General features: G+C 43.8%; 1 protein-coding gene across 1 annotated transcript in view; it reads left to right on the top strand.

Annotated features, from left to right (window-relative positions):
* Cpa6 (carboxypeptidase A6) overlaps positions 1 to 17,795 on the top strand; it is a 244,219-nt gene that overhangs the window by 186,211 nt on the left and 40,213 nt on the right. The window contains exons 7-8 of the mRNA XM_048358676.1: positions 5,851 to 5,961; positions 6,677 to 6,764. Of these exons, the coding sequence (XP_048214633.1) occupies positions 5,851 to 5,961; positions 6,677 to 6,764 (199 nt within the window). The remainder of the gene's footprint in view (positions 1 to 5,850; positions 5,962 to 6,676; positions 6,765 to 17,795) is intronic.

Here is a 17,795-nt window from a genome sequence, read left to right as displayed (position 1 = left end):
TTAGGTGATAGAGCACTAGTGTTGGGGGAGGGGCAGTTCTCAGAGACAGTGCTCAGGCCTTGAGTTCAAGCCCCAGGATCAGCACCAAAAGCCTCAGGTATATGAAAAGGGTATTCACATCACTAGTGATCAAGAAAATGTAAGTTAAAACCACTGTGAAATAGCCTCTCCTACCACTAAGATTGCTAATATTGAAAGAGAAGAAATCTACCTACTCGGGGGGCTAAGATCTGAGGATCACAGTTCGAAGCCAGCCTGGGCAGCACAGTCTACGAGACTGTGAACTCCAATTAATCACCAAACACCAGAAGTAGTGCGGTGAAAGTGATAGAGCATTAGCCTTGAGCACTAAAGCTCAAGGACAGTGCCCAGGCTCTGAGTTCAAGCCCCAACACTGACATCAAAGAAAGGATGAGAGAGAGAGAGAGAGACAGAGAGAGAGAGAGAGGAAATAACAAACATTTGTAAGGGCACAAAGAAAAAGTTCTGTATTCTCTAGTTCATGGTTGGTAGCATGTAAGTTTGTATCATGATTGCAGACAATCGTATGAATGTTGTTAAACTAGAAGTGCCACAGACCTACCAGTCCCTCTTCAGGATGTGTATACCCTAAGAGGAGGAAATCACACACCTCACAAAAATGCCTGTACTATGGTGTGCAATGCAACATTACTTACAATATGCAACACATAGCAACATTCACATCAGTAAAGGATAAAGAAAACGGAATATCATTGAGCCTTCAAAAAGATAGAGGTGCTGACATCTTCAATTGGACGACTCTGGGGAGCTTATGCTCAGTGAAATGATCGAGGCACAGAAGGAATAATATTGCCTATTTTATATAAATGAAGAATCTGAAAGCTAATAATTTTTAAAAGCAGAAATAGAGAATAAAAGAGTGATGGGGGACAGAGGTAAAAGGAAAGATAATATAATTATATTTGCTAAGTAGATTTTAATTGCTCTTGTCACCCACAAAAGCAAATATGTGACAAGTTATATGTGTGAGTTTGCTTCATTATAAAGACCATTTTATATGGATAGGAGTATGGCCTAGTGGCGAGAGTGCTTGCCTAGCATGCATGAAGCCCTGGGTTTGGTTCCTCAGCACCACATATATAGAAAATGCCAGAAGTGGGGCTGTAGCTCAAGTGGCAGAGTGCTAGCCTTGAGCAAAAAGCAGAGAGGGATGGTGCACAGGCCCTGAGTCCAAGCCCCAGGACTGGCAAAACAACAACAACAACAACAACAAAACCATTTTATATCAGGCATGGTGGCTTAAATCATAGGTACTGTAGAATCCGTGCTAGGGAAGATCATAACTCGAGGCCAGCTTGGCAAGAAGCCTATTAGGCCCTGGCTCAGTGAATGGCTGTGGTATAATCATGTATACCTGTTATCCTAGTTCTGTGGAAGGCTGAGGATTGCATTTCTTGGCCAGTTTAGGCACACACACACACACACACACTTCTATACCTCTGTCTCAATGTAAGAAGAGCATGGTAGTACACACCTGTCATCCTAGCTATGAAAAAGCCTGAAACAGGTGGGTCTTGGTCTGGACACATGCCTAAGCAGGAAGAAAGATCTCAGGTCAGAAGTGTGTGACCAGTCCAAAAGAGGGGTTGGGAGGTGTGGCTTCACTGTAGAGCGATTGCCCAGGAAGCATGAGTGTCTGAGTTCAAACATCAGTACCACCAATAAGAGATTTTACTATGAGGATCATGTGACATCATTTTGTAATTCTTTTTTTTCTAAATAATTACTTATTTAATGTCAAAGTGATGTACAGAGAGGTTACAGTTTCATACATTAGGCCTTGGGTACGTTTCTTGTACTGTTTGTTACCTCCTCCCTTATTCCCCCCTCCCCCTTCCCCCTTTCCCTCTCCCCCCATGAGTTGTTCAGTTGGTTTACACCAAGTGGTTTTGCAAGTATTGCTTTTGTAGTTGTTTGTCTTTTTACCCTGTGTCTCTCAATTTTGATATTCCCTTTCAGTTTCCTAGTTCTAATACCAGTATACACAGTATCCAGTGTACTCAGATAAGATACAGTGATAGTGCGGGTACAACCACAGGAAGGAGATACAAGAGGATCATCAACAATAGAAGCTATGGTTTCACATGGCATGTTGAAAGTAATTACAACAGTGATATAACAGTCGTTTCCATAACATGGAATTCATTTCACTTAGTATCATCTTTTGTGTTCATAAGGGCATAGCTATTGGGCTCTTGTGATCCTCTGCTGTGACTAGCCTAAACCTGGGCTAATTATTGCCTATGAGGGAGACCATAGAGTCCATGTTTGGAAACTCTTTCTTAAGGGCCATTGGACTGACTTCCTTTCTAGCTGTAAGCAAGAGGCCATACGGATTTCCAGAGGGGTTGAACAAGTTTACATTCCCATCAACAATGTAGTAGGGTTCCCTTTTGGCCACATCCCCCAGCATTTGGTGTTGCTAGACTTCCTGATAATGGACATTCTTACTGGGGGTGAGGTGGAATCTCAATGTTCTTTTAATTTGTATTTCTTTTATGGCCAGTGATGTAGAGCACTTTTTCACATGTCTCTTAGCCTTTCTCATTTCCTCATCAGGGAAGTCTCTTTTTAAGTCTTTAGCCCACTTGTTGAGGGAGCTGTTGGTTCTTTGAGGTTATGTTTTGGAGGAATTTAATTTTTTTTAGTTCTGCATATATTTTAGATATGAGGCCTTTGTCTGTTGTATGGCCGGTAAAGATCTTTTCCCAATCTGTGGGCTTTCTGTTTATCTTGCGAGCTATGTCCTTCGCTGTGCAGAAGCTCTGCAGTTTGATGCAGTCCCATTTTTCCAACCTTTCTTTGATTTGTTGCATTTCTCGGCCTTTGTTAAGGAAGTTCCATCCTGTGCCAAGAAGCCCAAGTGTTTCTCCTATTCCTTCTTGTTGTGTTCTCAGGGTATCTGTTTTTATTTCAAGGTCTTTGATCCATTTGGAATTGATTTTGATGCAGGGTGATATATAAGGATCTAGTTTTAGTTTGTTGCAGGTGTTGAACCAGTTTTGCCAGCACCGTTTGTTGAAGAGGCTGTCTTTCTTCCATCCTATTTTTTTTTTTTTTTTTTTTTTTTGGCCAGTCCTGGGCCTTGGACTCAGGGCCTGAGCACTGTCCCTGGCTTCTTCCCACTCAAGGCTAGCACTCTGCCACTTGAGCCACAGCGCCACTTCTGGCCATTTTCTGTATATGTGGTGCTGGGGAATTGAACCTAGGGCCTCGTGTATCCGAGGCAGGCACTCTTGCCACTAGGCTATATCCCCAGCCCTCCATCCTATTTTTTTAGCTCCTTTATCAAAGATTAAGTGGTGATAGGTCTATGGGTTCATTTCTGGGTCTTCAGTTCTGTTCCATTGGTCCTCAGGCCTGATCTTGTGTCAATACCAAGCTGTTTTTATTACTATAGCTTTGTAATACATTTTGTAATTCTTGATAGACATAAAATCTATTTTTAAAAAATACCATAAGTTAGAAATATTGTTTTAAATATAAAGGTTTGAAGATGATTTGCATTCGAGGAGAAAGCTATATAAGAGATGGCTTCCACATTGATCTGCCACACTGGTGCTAATATTACCTGTGCTCAATTAAGGGGAGACTTTCCCAGTTTGAGCTGAGCTAAGTGAGCTAGCGACCCTCCCCAGAGCCAAAGGAGAGAAACACCATCACGTTTTCCTACCACTTATTCCTGCTTTGTGTGCCCAGCCCTCTTCTCCTTCTGTATTCTGTAGAGTCACAGACGTCTAAGAATGAAACATAGCTAACCTCATGTCTCTGCCTTTACTATAGCCACGTAAGACTTTCCTCCAAGCAGTAAAGAATCTGCTTTTTTGAAGAGAACACACACACACACACACACACACACACACACACACACACACACGTCAGGTAGAGTTTCTTCCAGTGTGGACACAAGACAATGAACAGAAAGTTTGTTCATATATGAATTTCTTCCAGGCTAGTTGGCCAAAAATTTATTACTGAGCATAAAAATAACAAGAAACCATTGTATAATATTTACCAACTTGGATAAATCTACTGGATATTTCCATTATATATTTAGATATATTAAAGTATCTACTGGATATATAATAAAGTGCATTATGTGATTCCTCCCAGTGAAGAGAATCCTTACCTTTTAATACTGCCTGTGGTGGGCTGAGAAAATCTACTTGGAGTAGATGTAAAAGAAGATTGAAATGTTAAGCATTAAACCAAGAGAGGAAAATGGTCAGCATCATTCCTGAGTTCAAGCCCCAAGACTGACACCAAAAAAAAAACAACATTTTTTTTTTGTTTAACAGATTTCTGTAAGTCTTAAGGATCTTTCTGTACAGCAGAGCTTCTATTGGCGTAACACTACACCTGTATCTTATGTCACATATCCTTACCACACAAGATAGTGTAAATAAAGAGGGCAGGAAGGAATTCTGGAGGCCATGACATGTTTATGATATAGATTGTGATCATGGTTTCATAGAATATATGATTTCTAAATTCAGCAACTTATATCCATTAAATGTGTACGGGATTTTCTATATCTATCACACCTCAAGAAAGATAGTTTATAAAAAACGTTTTTAATTATCATTTTAGTATGGAAAAAGGAAAAGCCAAGCAAATAAATGAGCATACAATGAATGCAATTGCTGGGCACTGGTGGCTCATGCCTGTAATCCTAGCTACTGATGGGGTTGAGATATGAGGATTAAAGTTTGAAACCAGCCTGGGCAGGAAAGTTCGTGGAAACCTTATACCCAATTGACCAACAAAAAGCCGGAAGTAGAGCTGTGGCTCAAGCAGTAACACACCAGCCTTGAGCACAAAGCTTAGAGAGAGTGCTGGGGCCCTGAGTTCAAGCTCTAGAACAGGCACACACACACACACACACACACACACACACACACACACGCACACGCACGCATGCGCACACACACCCACCATAGTTCAAAATGTCTCCTTTTTTAACTTAACTTAGTATATACTATGGCTTTCTATTTTAGTCTAAATTGATAATGTAGTTTCTTCAGATTTGAGGTCAAAAGGATGTAAGTAAGACCTACTCACAAGAATGAGTCCTCAAAGGAGCCACAAAGAAATAAGACCTCAAAGAAAACAAAAATGTATTCTCTATTAAATATCTCATACAAAAGTCAGAAGCAAAGAGGAACTTGCAAGGTTCAAGATGAGGTTGGTACCAATTAGATAAAACCAATTAAGTGACATGTAACTTGCATGTTAGGACATATCATGTATGAGTATCAAAATGTAAAAGGTCATTATTTTGCCCACAATTAAGTGGAATCTAAGATGAACTTATTATAAAGGAAAAAAAAAAGCATATCAAAGCCGGGTGTTAGTGACTCATAACTACGATCCTAGCTACATGGAAGGCTGAGATCTAGAAGATCACAGTTCAAAACTAGCTGTGGCAGAAAAGTCTGTGAGAGTGCTCCTCTAAAATAACCATCAAAAGCTGGCTGGAATTGTGGCTCAAGGGGTAGAGCGCTAGAGTAAGCATGTGGCCCTGAATTCAGACTCTAGTGCCACAAACAAGTAAGCTCACCAGTTTGAAAATGTAGCCAAATCTGAGTTGCTATTTAATCTGTCTTATCAGCCAGGCTACTTTATTAGCGGTAATAAAGTTTAGTTCAGATGAAAGTTTCAATGTGCAATGTCAAGAGTATCGTTCAATTTACGTATTACTTTTGCAACCCATTGCATTTAATATTTCTTATGGCTTGGAAGGATTTCTCACGCTCTTTTTCCTTTCATAAGAAAAAAAAGATTGAAAATGACTCCTTTGTCTTTCAGGCTCTCCTCACACACAGGAGTGACTCAGCCATGAGAAAAATGTTGAATCGTCTGGATTTCTACGTCATGCCTGTGTTTAATGTTGATGGATACCACTTTAGCTGGACACACGTAAGTCACGTTGCCTAGTCCACTGAAGAGAGGACTAAAGGAGTCAGAGAAAGCCATCCCAGGACAGGAAGACAGCTTGGTGCTCGGCCCACGGAGTGACAGCAGAGCCACAGAGCCTTTGCTTCCTCCCAGGGCACCAACCTTTCATTTCATTGGCATACTTTACATTTGCATAAGGTTTCATACAAGTGAAGATTTCTCTCTCTAAATGTAGTATGAGAAAAAAAAAAAATCACCGGCCTACTCCTTTGCCTGTGATAAAGTAAGAGCAAGAGAAGGTAGGAAACAGGAAATTGTTGAGAGAAACTGTAGTCTGACTGCTTTCTACTGCCTGAGCTTCGTTGTTCACGGAGGAGTTCACCCCCTCAGTAGCACAGCTCCTTCACCGACTGAACAGCTAAAATCAGCAGAAGGCCTGTCATCCTAGCTACTCAGGAGGCTGAGATCTGAGGGTCACAGTGTGAAGCCAGCCCGGGCAGGAAAGTCTGTGAGACTCTTAATCTCCAATAAACTATCAAAAAGCCAGAACTAGAGCTGTGGCCCAAACTGACAGAGCACTTGCCTTAAGCACAAGTGCTCAGGGACAGCACCAGGCCCTGAGTTCAAGCCCTAGGACTGGAACAAATAAAAGCAAATAATAAATAAATAAAAATGCCTGAGAGTGACCCTTTGTGTGTTTTTTTTGTTTTGTTTTGTTTTCCTTGCCTGGGTTTAGGATCGATTCTGGAGAAAAACAAGATCGAGGAATGGGTTTCACTGTCGTGGTGTTGATGCCAATCGTAACTGGAAAGTGAAATGGTGTGGTAAGTGTGGAACCTAGTCAGGATTCACAAACCAAAGGTTCCTACAGGCATGACTCTGCAAAACGATAGGCCCAATAGCACTGTACTAGGAAAGTGACGGTTTTTATGTATGTGAAATCCTAATGAAGACATAAATAAGAGCTAAGAGCATAGTCCCATAGAGCACTTGTCTAGAATGTGTGAGGCTTTGGGTTAGATCCATAGCACCACAAAAACAGACAGACAGACAGACAGGCAGATAGATAGATCCACGAGTAGGTACATTATCACTATAATTTGCAAAAGAACTTGGAAAGTTCTTAATTAATGTGTTAAAAATAAATCAGTAATTTAAGTCTGTCAACCCTAATTCTCAAATTTGAATATATAAATACAGGGGGAATAAAATGGAAAATTGAGGAAAACCCGTCATTCATCAAAACCACAACAAGAGTCATGACTTTATGGCTCTAAATCTGGTCACATGTCTTGATTATCTTCCTAATAGTGGGACAGATCTTCCCCGCATGTCTCTGTGGTCATCCACGTTATTATGTCCTTCTCCAGAACCTGCCAGTCTTCTAGTCCCACAGTTCTTAGTCACTCACACTAGAAATGGATTTCTGCCTACTCCATGTTCATTGAGTGACTATAACTCAGCTGTCAGGTAGGAGGGAAGACATCATTTTAGGGAAGGAAACCTTTTTACAGAATAAATAAGCAGGTATGGGGGTGGAGAAGGAACGAGAATTAGCCATGGCTATTGTACTTGGCAACAGAAAACATAGGAGAAAGAAAAGTATTGTAAAAATTCATTTGGCCTTCAAAATATAGACCGATAGAAATGAGGCAAATCTCAGTTTCCTCCTTCACTCACCATGCTTTGTCTTCTAGATTAAACACCACCGCACCCCATCCTACCCATTTCAGACAGAATAAGTGGCCATGCACTCAGACTCCTTCCCTACATCCCGACAGACAGCAGCCCCCAATCAGTTAGAACCGTTGAATAAGAACATGACGAGGCTGAAAAATAGATCTCTAAGTTATGACAGACATGCTTAATTCTGCCAGGCAAAATGATTCAGTCAAATGTGTGTGTGTGTGTGTGTGTGTGTGTGTGTGTGTGTGTGTGTGTGGTCCCTCTGATTTGTCTGTCTGGGATAGCTTCAAACCAAGATTCTCAGATCTCAGCCTCCCTACAGGAGCCACCAGTACAATCTCCTTTTGTTATAAAGAAATTTCTGAGATTATGATAATCACACTCACCTCATGGGGGTCTATAATTATGAAATGCCCAATCTACTTCAGTGTTCTAAGCATCAATGGTCGTTCCCTTCAACCAGGAAAGAGTGTATTAACTCTGTGCCTTAAAGCAGCTGATGAAACAGCTTCTCTCCGTGTGATGATGTGAAATCATAAACGTTCTTCCATTTATGGGGAAGTTGCATAAATACAATAATGTGACACTGTAGCTGGCTGTTTAGGTTTAGAAATTGCTTTCACTAAACTAAAACCACCAATATTTTCTTATTAATCCTCAGCCTGGATGTTTTTAATCTCCCTCTAAAACACATGCAGTAGTGTTAGGAGACAGAGCTTTTAGGAGGTGATTATGTCAACAGGATGAAGCTGAGCCCTTGTGAATGGAATTGATGCCTTCATAAAAAGAGGTCAGAGGAACTGGGTTCTGGTGGCTTGTTCCTGTAATCCTGGCTACTCAGGAGGCTGAAATCGGAAGGATTAGTTTGAACCCCGTCTGGGAAGTAACTTCTGCAGAGTTCCATTCCCAGTTAAATAGCAAAAATCCAATTTGGAGGTATGGCTCAAGTGGCAGAACCCCAGCCAAGCAAGCAGAGCAAGTAGGAAGCTCTGAGTTCAAACTTTCCCAACAAAGAAAAGAAAAAAGCATACAAAGCAGGCAGAGGAACTGGTTTACACTCCTCGCCCTGTGAGGACCCCGCTAGCAGGCCCCTCAGTGAAACAAGCCACCCCCACAGACTCAATCTCCCAACACGTTGATCTGGAGCTTTCCGCCCTCCAAAAATGCGAGCAAGAAAGCTCTGTTGCTATGAATTTCTGTTGCTTATGAATTTCCAAACCTGCTACAGCAAGCTTTTGTTAGAGCACTTTAGTACAATCATATTAGCACATTATTAGGCTCGTATTTTCTGGCTCCACTCATTCGGAACCACTTCCTCCTCGCTTGTTTCTGATGGAATGGTTTGGAAGCTGATAACTAAGCGGCCGTTTCTCCGGTGAGCAGGTACCTGCATCCGTAGGAATGTCACCCGCAGGCCACCGGTGTCTCAGCCGGGCGCCCTGGGTGGAAACATCTGAGTAACCTTAGCCAGCTCCGGCTGGCCGTCTTGTAAAGCTAGACGGTGGGTAATATCTAGTTACCCAGGGATAGCTGCTTTCCTTCTTCCTCTTCTTCACCCAGCATCTTGCCTTCATACATATTCTTCCTTTGATTTCTTAGTTTTATCTCAGCTTCTCCCTACTAGCATTCCTCTGGATTTTTTTCAAAAAATTCCTTCTTGATTTTTCTGTGATTCAACACTGAGACATACAAGGGATGATGGCCAATGTCAACTGCGGCATCATCCTGTAACAGGCAGAGAGAGTGAGCCACCGTGGAGGGACGGATCCTCGCATCAGGAGGACGGAAGTTAAGTGTGAAATGCTCTTAAGCAAGCGTCCAAATGAGCGTCCACGTTCGAAATGACCAGGACCATTGAAAACCCTAGATGTCAACATCGGGTTGGCAAAAAAAACAACCATTCCTTTTTCCTGAATCACTGGGGTGTCCGATCTAAAGAGCAGGACCTGGGAACTGCTTCCCACTGAAACCCGCGGACTCCGTCTGGCCGTGACATCCACGTGGAGTAAGCAGACGGCAGAGCGCAGCCAGGCAGAGCTGGTGCAAACAGGGGCGCCCTCCCAACTTTCCACAGCTCCCCGGGAACCGGACGCCAGGCAACCAGGATCACCACCGTGAAACCCCAGCCGAGGGACAAGCCAAGCCGGCCGAGGTGCAGGCTGGGACAAAACGCATACGTGGTGTTCATTCACTTGCCAGAGTTCACTGAGCCCCTTCCTCACTGCTCGACGTTGTATACTTCTTCTCTCTCTACCCCGTCTGTCATAGAGTTTGCAGTGAGCACACATTGCTTTTTGCTACATTGCAACAAGTCTAGGAGACCAGGCCACGTCCAAACCCCTGAGTAGTGGCACAAACGTGAATAAGGAACAGAGGGAGTGAACACGTTTGTGAATCAAATTGCTGATAGAGGATGTATTGTGCTTACAGGCCAACAATACATAGATAAATAACCTAATTTTGACAAAACACAAGTGATTTGGACAGATAGTTCTTCACAAAAGATAGACCAGTGCAAATAAGCAGGTCAAAAGCTGCTCAACCGTGTACCTCCAAACCAGAGCAGCCCTTCACAAACTGTAAGACAGCGGGGGTAAAGATGGACAGTCCCAAGCGTTGGTGATCGTGTGGAAGGTGGAACTCATACTTAATGATGGGAATGAAAAATGGAGCAGTTACTTTGGAAAGCAGAGTGGCAGTTTTTCAACAAGCGAAGCGTGCATTTATCCTGTGGCATAGCAACTCCATTCCTGGGTACATACTCAAGAGAAATGACATCCTTGGCCCACGCAATGACTTATAATGAATGTTCATAGCAGCATTATTTATTGTAGCCAAAACCTGAGAGGGGGACTGTTTATTGGTTGATGAAGAGGTGAGCACAGTGTGCTATATCCAGCCTGGGAGGGAAGAAATATAATTTCTCTTTGACTCGGGAGCGGTGGGACAGACTCCTGGAATTGAAGACAGATGGGCAACAGTAAGACCAGAAAGCTTCATAATGCATGCAAGTGCCACTGAGCTGCAGAAACCTCAAGGAAATGGCACTCCAAACAGGGCCTTAGAACTTGACTCTGAGGGCTTCTTGAACCAAGAACAGCACATTCCGGAGGAGTAGTAAGACTGGAGGACGGAAGGTAAAGTTAAGGAGAAGCTGATGGTAGATAGGACTAGCGCAGGAGGTTTGCTATCCAGATCTCTCCTTGCTATGCCGAGTATAATCCAGTGGACTAGATCCTCGGGTCCAGTCACCTCCAGTGATCAGCTTCTGCCCTTCCTGCTGTGCAGTCATCTTTACAAATGTATGACCTGCTCTTGGGCTGAAAGGAGGAAGGCAGAGAACTGTTCTGTATCGGCTATTTCTTCGCTGTCTTCAACTCAGTGATCCTTCTGGTAGAAGGGAAGTATGTTCTAGTCTCCTAAAATACAATGGAGTATTATTTTGTCATAAGAAGGAATGAAGGAGCCAGATATAGTGGTTCAAGCCTGTGCTGTCAGCTATCTGGAATACAGAGATCAGGAGATTGTGGTTCAAGGTCAGCCCTTGCATAAAAAGAAGTTTGTGAGACTCCATCTCCATCAACCGCAGGCACATTAGACACACCATTATCCCAGTTATTGGGGAAGTACAATGGCTGGGTGTGTCTCTCATCTCCAATGATGGGGGTGGGAGTCCAGGTAGGAAGATCAAAGCCCACGCTGGCCCTGGCATAGAGCAAGACTCCTACCTCAAAAAATAGCCAATACAAACATGGATGGGAGGCATGGGTCACCTGTTAGATATTGTAAGTTCAAAGTCCTGGGTTAAAAAAATAATAATAATGAGGTACTAAGACAAGCTGCAATATGAATGAATCATGAGCATTGTGTTAACTGGAATAAACCCATTTCAAAAGATCAAATATTGCATCATTCTATTTCCATGACATTTGTGGACTAGGAATAGGCAGTCCCATAGGGACAGAGAGTTGATCGCTGAAGGCCGAGGGAGAGGAAGGAAAAGGGAATCACTGCTCACAAGTCAGAGTTTTGTTTGGGGGGGCGATAGAAATGTTCCTAAGTTAGATAGTGGCGGTGATCATAAATACACTACAAGACCATTGAAATATACACTGCTAAAGGGTGAATTTGAAGGCATGAGAATTATGGCTGTAGAAAAGTGAAGCTGTTTTAAGAGAATTTTTAATTTCCATTTAGGAGCAAATTAGCCACTTACTGTAATAGCTCCTAGCCATCTGTGGTAGCATATGCCTGTAATTCCAGCCCTCAGGAAGCTGAGGCAGGAAGATCACGAGTTCTAGACCAACCTGGAGAGAAACCCTTCATGGAAAAAATAAAATCCTGTGACCATGTGTTGTCGTGTGTGCGTGTGTGTGCGTGTGTGTGTGTGTGCGTGTGTGTGTGCGTGCGTGTGTTGTATGTTGACTCCCTGAGATTACCTTGAGTATATTTATACTGTGTGTATAGATGGACTTGCAGTGGTTGTGTATATTCTGAGAGAGCATCTGAGGGGAAGGGAGAAGCCATTACTTGGGGCTTTCTAGCCAATGCCTGTGAGATAACAATAGAAGCCACTGGCCTAATTCCAAGGAGAATGAGTTCCTGCAGCTGAACGGCTTTTGTTTCAAGAGATCTAGCTGGCTGAAAATCGAAGCTGAGTTTTTGTGACTATATCTGCAATTTCAGAGGCTAAATTTGGGACAAGAGGGGGTAGAGGTAGCACAACTACTGTCCAGAACTTGGAACAGGGGACTCCAAGATGGCTAAGGAGGTCTTTCCATGAGTGTGACAATCCACAGTGCTCTGTCACTGCCACCATTGGCGATACTCGGTACGATCTGTCCACTTCCCAAGGGTTTGTGGAATGGGGTCTGTTATCTGGGGAGGTGAGGAAGTGCAGAGTTTGGCCTCAAGAAACTTGTTTCAGGGAAAGGAGTTGCCTGTGGCCCACACAGCAATGCACGGCCAAGGTGGGCACTGGGAACCCGAGCTGTTCAGGAGGCTGAGATCCGAGGAGCACCGCGGGAAGCCAGCCGGGCAGGAATGTCTGGGACACTCTGATCTCCAGTCAGCCACCTAAACACTGGAAGTGGAGCTGTGGCTCTAAGTGGTGGAGTGCTAGCTAGCCGTGAGAAACACGCTCAGGGAGGCTGCCCAGGCTTGAGGCCAAGCCCCACAACCAAGAAAAATTAAAAAAAAGAAAAAGTACTGCCTGATACGACAATGGGTGTCCATTACCAGAGAGTTATAGGCAAGATCTAGGTAACTTTGGGCTAAGGATGAGAGTAATCATCAGCTAGAAAAGGTACAATTAGACTCAAGATTCCTGCGACTGCCAATGGTGATAATTCTAACATTAGAAAACAAAACAAATGTATTAAGCCCTGACTATAATGAAACATGCTATAAATTACATCAGAAAGTCCTGAAAGACTTAATGAGTTCATGGCCAACTTCCAATAAATTAGTTTTGATTTTTGATAAATAGAAAGGGGAAATCTGTTGGCTTGACCTATCCCTTACTTCACAACTTTTTCAATATAAAAAGATGTACTAAGCACCTAGTATCTTCTTATAGAGAATCAATGAGATAAATTACTATGATTATTTGTGCTTTTCTTAAAGGAGTTATAGCATCCTGGACATTTTGGAATTTAGATCATATGAAGTTTGCTCGCGATTATTGAGTATTGGCTAACACTTACTAAAGAGTCATTGTGTACTAAGCACGTGCTAAGTGTGTGTGAAAGGAATTTCTCACTAGGAGATACTACTACTATGCCTTTTTAACTGATAAAAAGAAACAAAGAAGCGAGGAAACTTGCTTGAGAGTGATGGGCTTCCAATGTTCCTGTTTCTAACCAGAACTCTGATTCCTGAGAGATCATCTGGCATTGTTACTCTGCTGTACTAAATTCAATTGGTCTGGGGGCATGGATCAAGTGGTAGAGCACATACCTAGCTAGTACAAGGCCCTGAGTTCAATCCCTAGGAAGGGAAGGGAGGGGAAGGGAAGGGAAGGGAAGGGAAGGGAAGAGAAGGGAAGGGAAGGGAAGGGAAAGAAAAAGTAGAAACAGAAAAAGGAAGGAAGGAAGGAAGGAAGGAAGGAAGGAAGGAAGGAAGGAAGGAAGGAAGGAAGGAAGGGACAGAGGGAAGGAGGGAAAGAAAAAATAGAGACAGACAAAAAGAGAGAGATAAAAAAGAAAGAGAGAAAAAGGAAAAAGAGAATGAGAATGAGAACAAGAATGAGAGAAAGGAAGGCAGGAAAGGAGGGAGGGAGGGAGAGGAAGGAAGGAAAGAAGGAAGGAAGGGAAAAAGGAAGGAAAGGAGGAAGGAAGGGAGGAAAAAGTATTTGTACCTACAAAGAAGTAATTTAGGTATCAAAAATATTTTATCCAAAATCCTGAAACCCAGATGAGAGAGAGATTAGGACTGTGTACTGAGAGGGAAGGAGCGAGGCCCTCTACCACTTGAGCCGTGCCTCCAGCCACTCTCTCGCTGTGGGTTCTGTTCTTGGGCCATACCACACAGGCAACTTCAGTATGAACTAAACCCATGGGCTGTGAGAAACAAGTGGATAGATTCTCCAGGGAGACATTTTTCTTCCCAGCCCAAGCTTGGCATCTTCCCCGGCAGGCAGATCGTTTTTATAACCCATACTTGCATTTCAAGTGTCACACTTCGATTGTCCCAGGTGTGTCCCAGATGTATGCTCCTTTCCGGTCACACTGAGGACTCAAATCCCAACCTTCCTCCTCTTTACTCCCCCAGTTGTGACCTTGAAATAAGTGTGAAGATCAGAGGTTAGCAAACACACTAAACATACCTGCAGGGTATGTATATGTGAGTGTCTGTGTGTGTGTGTGTATATATATATATATATATTACACTGGGATTTACACTCAGGGCTTCACACCAACTTGCTAGAGCCACGCCCCTCAGCCTTTTTTTTTTTTTTTTTTTGGCTTTACTTATTTTTCAAATTGGGCCTTAGAATTTTTGCCCAAGGCTGGTTTCAGACCATGATCCTACACCTCCTACATAGCTGGGATTACAAGTATGAACCTCCACACCCAGCCCTGAAATTGATTTCTTGATCATTTAGATATAGTTATAGCAAGAGCTTTATCCGAGGATGTACCCAAACTCTGCGTACTGCCAGAAAACCAGGCTATCATTTTTTGACGTGAATGCGATTAGAAGTAATATTGGCTGGGTGATAGTTGCAGGGCCTTCTTTCATCACCCTAATGCCATCTGAAACCATGTTACCCGCACCTAATCCTATAAACCCACCGAGGGCGGGTAATCTTCTTTGCTACCTCCTGCAAGTCATAACATCATTAGAACTATAATAGCACATTTCCAAAAAGGAAGATTCCAAAGCCCCGGAGTGGACGGCTTTATGGCATTCATTATTCTCACTCCAAAAGTGGTCTTCTGGGTGGTGTTTGAGCTGGTCTGTGGCTGCCCAGGGAGGAGGCCGACAGGCGTTAGGGCGTGGGAGGGCGTGGCTCTGGTGGACGGTTCTGACCTCCCCGGACCAGTGTCCATCTCCTCTTACAACCATCCAGGAAGGCGCAAACGCTTCTTTCTTTGCCAGTGACCGGGAGTGACATTTATGAGCTTATTAAATGGAAAGGGGGGGGGATCCCCTCCTCCTGCTGCTGCCGCTCAGCGCAGAGGATGCTACGCCCTTCGTCGGTGCAACCTGGACCTCTGAGGAACCTCTCAGAAACCTTCCGTTCTCTGCTGCCTCTGTGACTCTCGCCGAGGAATCTGTTCCTCCCCAGGTGGCCACATTGAGCTCGGCCTGCCCTCGACGTGGCTCGGTGCTCAGGGCCCCTGCCGTCTCTTCCTTTGCAGCCCACGGCGGTGTCCGCTTGTGCTTTGTCCCCTTGAAACCGTGCACCTGTCAACAGCAACAGCAGGCTGTCTGGCTGTCTCCCTAGCACCCACCCCTGAGCTGGAGCCAAGAGTGTGGGGTCAGTCCCTGCAGTGCTCCTCCCACTCAGCAGCCGGAAACAGGTTTTTGTGCAAAAACGTCTTTCTTTCCAGATAGATCACAGGCTCCACTGACAGTCCTTTGTTTGTAAGGTTTAAAGAAAATACACAAGAGCCTTTTGTGGTCTTCTCTTCCTAGTCATATACTTTCCCACTAGCACACGATTACTAAAAAGAACTCTTGTCTTTGGGGGGTCACACACCCCCTTCTAGATAATGATTATATGCAAAAAAAAAGTTATTCCATCTTCCTATTTTGATTTCATACTCCTGGTGCAGAACACGCCCTAATACTTTTGAACGCGAGCTTTATTTAAAATGTGGGTAACACATGGAGGTTGGTACTAGCTATGTGTATGTGCACACAATGTTTCTTTCTCTGCTCATTCATGTGGGCATATTTGTAAGAATTTTCTTTTGAAAGACAATATCTAATATATTCCTAACAGCCCTCCCAACATTAGGGAGGAGTAAGTCTACTGAAGTTTCTCATTGGGATGTTACAAAGTTCTAGAGCCTTTTGAAAATGGCTCCGTTTGAAAGGCACAGAGGAACGCAGCATACACAAAGGGTATTTGTCGGGGACAAGTGGAGGGAGGGCAGAAGCCGAGCTGCCCGTGTCCCTTGGAATTGGTTTTGAAGTGTGATAACCAGGGAGGAAGCATTACAGCGGGGAGGACGCCTGTCCTGCCTCCCGTTAGGAATCCTCCATCTCTGCCTTGAGCAAGAAGTAAGGTTGTTTTTATTGTGGTTGTTTATTTTCAAACTTCTTTTACCTACTAATTCTTTTACTACCATCCTGGTTGTTTTTCAGCCTTCTTGCATTTCATCCAAAGCAAACTCCTGCTAAACATTTTCCTCCTGCTGTATCATTTGCATTTGAGAAGTGGTGTTATTTTCCGTTTTTAGACATCACACGCCTGTCTCACCACTTCGATTTGGGGGTCCTTGACGCTGTTTCGTTTTAACATTTCATCAGCATTCTGTTCCTTCTAGGTCATTAATGTTTTCAATATTTTCCTTATCTTCAAAGTTCCTAGCTCTCTTTTCACATATGCGCTTATTTTTTAATCCCACTCCTTTTGAAATAGCTTTTCTTTTATTAAAAAACAATCTCAGCTGGGCACTGGTGGCTCGCACTCATAATCCTAGCTACTCAGGAGCCTTAGACCAGGAGCCTGAGATCTTTTCTGCCAGCCCAGGCAGAAAAATCTGTAAGACTCCATCTCCAAAATAATGAACACCAAGAAGGGATAGCAGCATGGCACCGGGGGCCAGCTGAACAAGTGCGGAATCCCGAATCCAAACCCCAGAGCCACCAGGCACAAACAGCTCTTCTTCTGTGCAGAGAGAGGTAAACAGAGGTGTTCTTTTACCCTTGGCACGCTCCACAATTGTTTAGAACGCTGTGACAGGCTGCACCATGGCAAGACATGTAGTCCGTCATCTGACCCTTGGGCTGCCTTTCTGAATAGCATTTCCCCGGAGCCCCCCGCCCCAACCCAATGTACAGTAGAAGTCACAAGGGGCCCGCCAAACAACTGACAGGCAGTGAGGAGTATTTTTAAGAGGCAGGAAAAGAAAGGTTTTCTTTTACAGTGAAAGAATAAAATATGGCATGCATTTTCTATAGCTCTCACCTCAGAGATTTAGAATCGTTTCCCTCGTGTGCTCAGCTGCTCCTTGTAGAGCGGCGGGCTGCTGGGAACATTGACCAAAGCAAATGAAGTCCGGCACTGATCGCTGCTCTCAAGGAAACCCTAAGGGCGGCGGGGCGGCTGTCATGGCGCAGAGGGAAGCCCGGGCTGCGTGCTGGCGCTGGAGAGCAAAGGTGCGGGGAAGGAGCGAGGCAGGTCGAAGGGCGATGGCACCAAGCCCCAGAGCTGGCAGCAGCAACCTAAAAATATTACCAGCCATGTTTTTAGACAAAGATGGTATACAAACAGAATGAACAGTAAATACATCTTTACTGTATAAAGAATAAAGAGTTATCCAGACAGTAGTGCCCCACGCCTGTAATTCTTGCTACTTAGGAGGCCGAGATCTGATGATCACGGTTCAAATCCAGTCCACGTAGAAAAGCTCATGAGACTCTTATCTCCAATTACCCAGCAAAAAGGCCAGAAGTGGTAGATTGCTCGCCTTAAGGGGGAAAAAAGCTCTGGG

Source organism: Perognathus longimembris, chromosome 12 (assembly GCF_023159225.1).
Source record: "Perognathus longimembris pacificus isolate PPM17 chromosome 12, ASM2315922v1, whole genome shotgun sequence".
In the NCBI taxonomy this organism is placed as follows: Eukaryota; Metazoa; Chordata; class Mammalia; order Rodentia; family Heteromyidae; genus Perognathus; species Perognathus longimembris.
The sequence above is the reverse complement of the archived record's forward strand: the minus strand, read 5'-3'. Positions and strand labels throughout refer to the sequence as shown.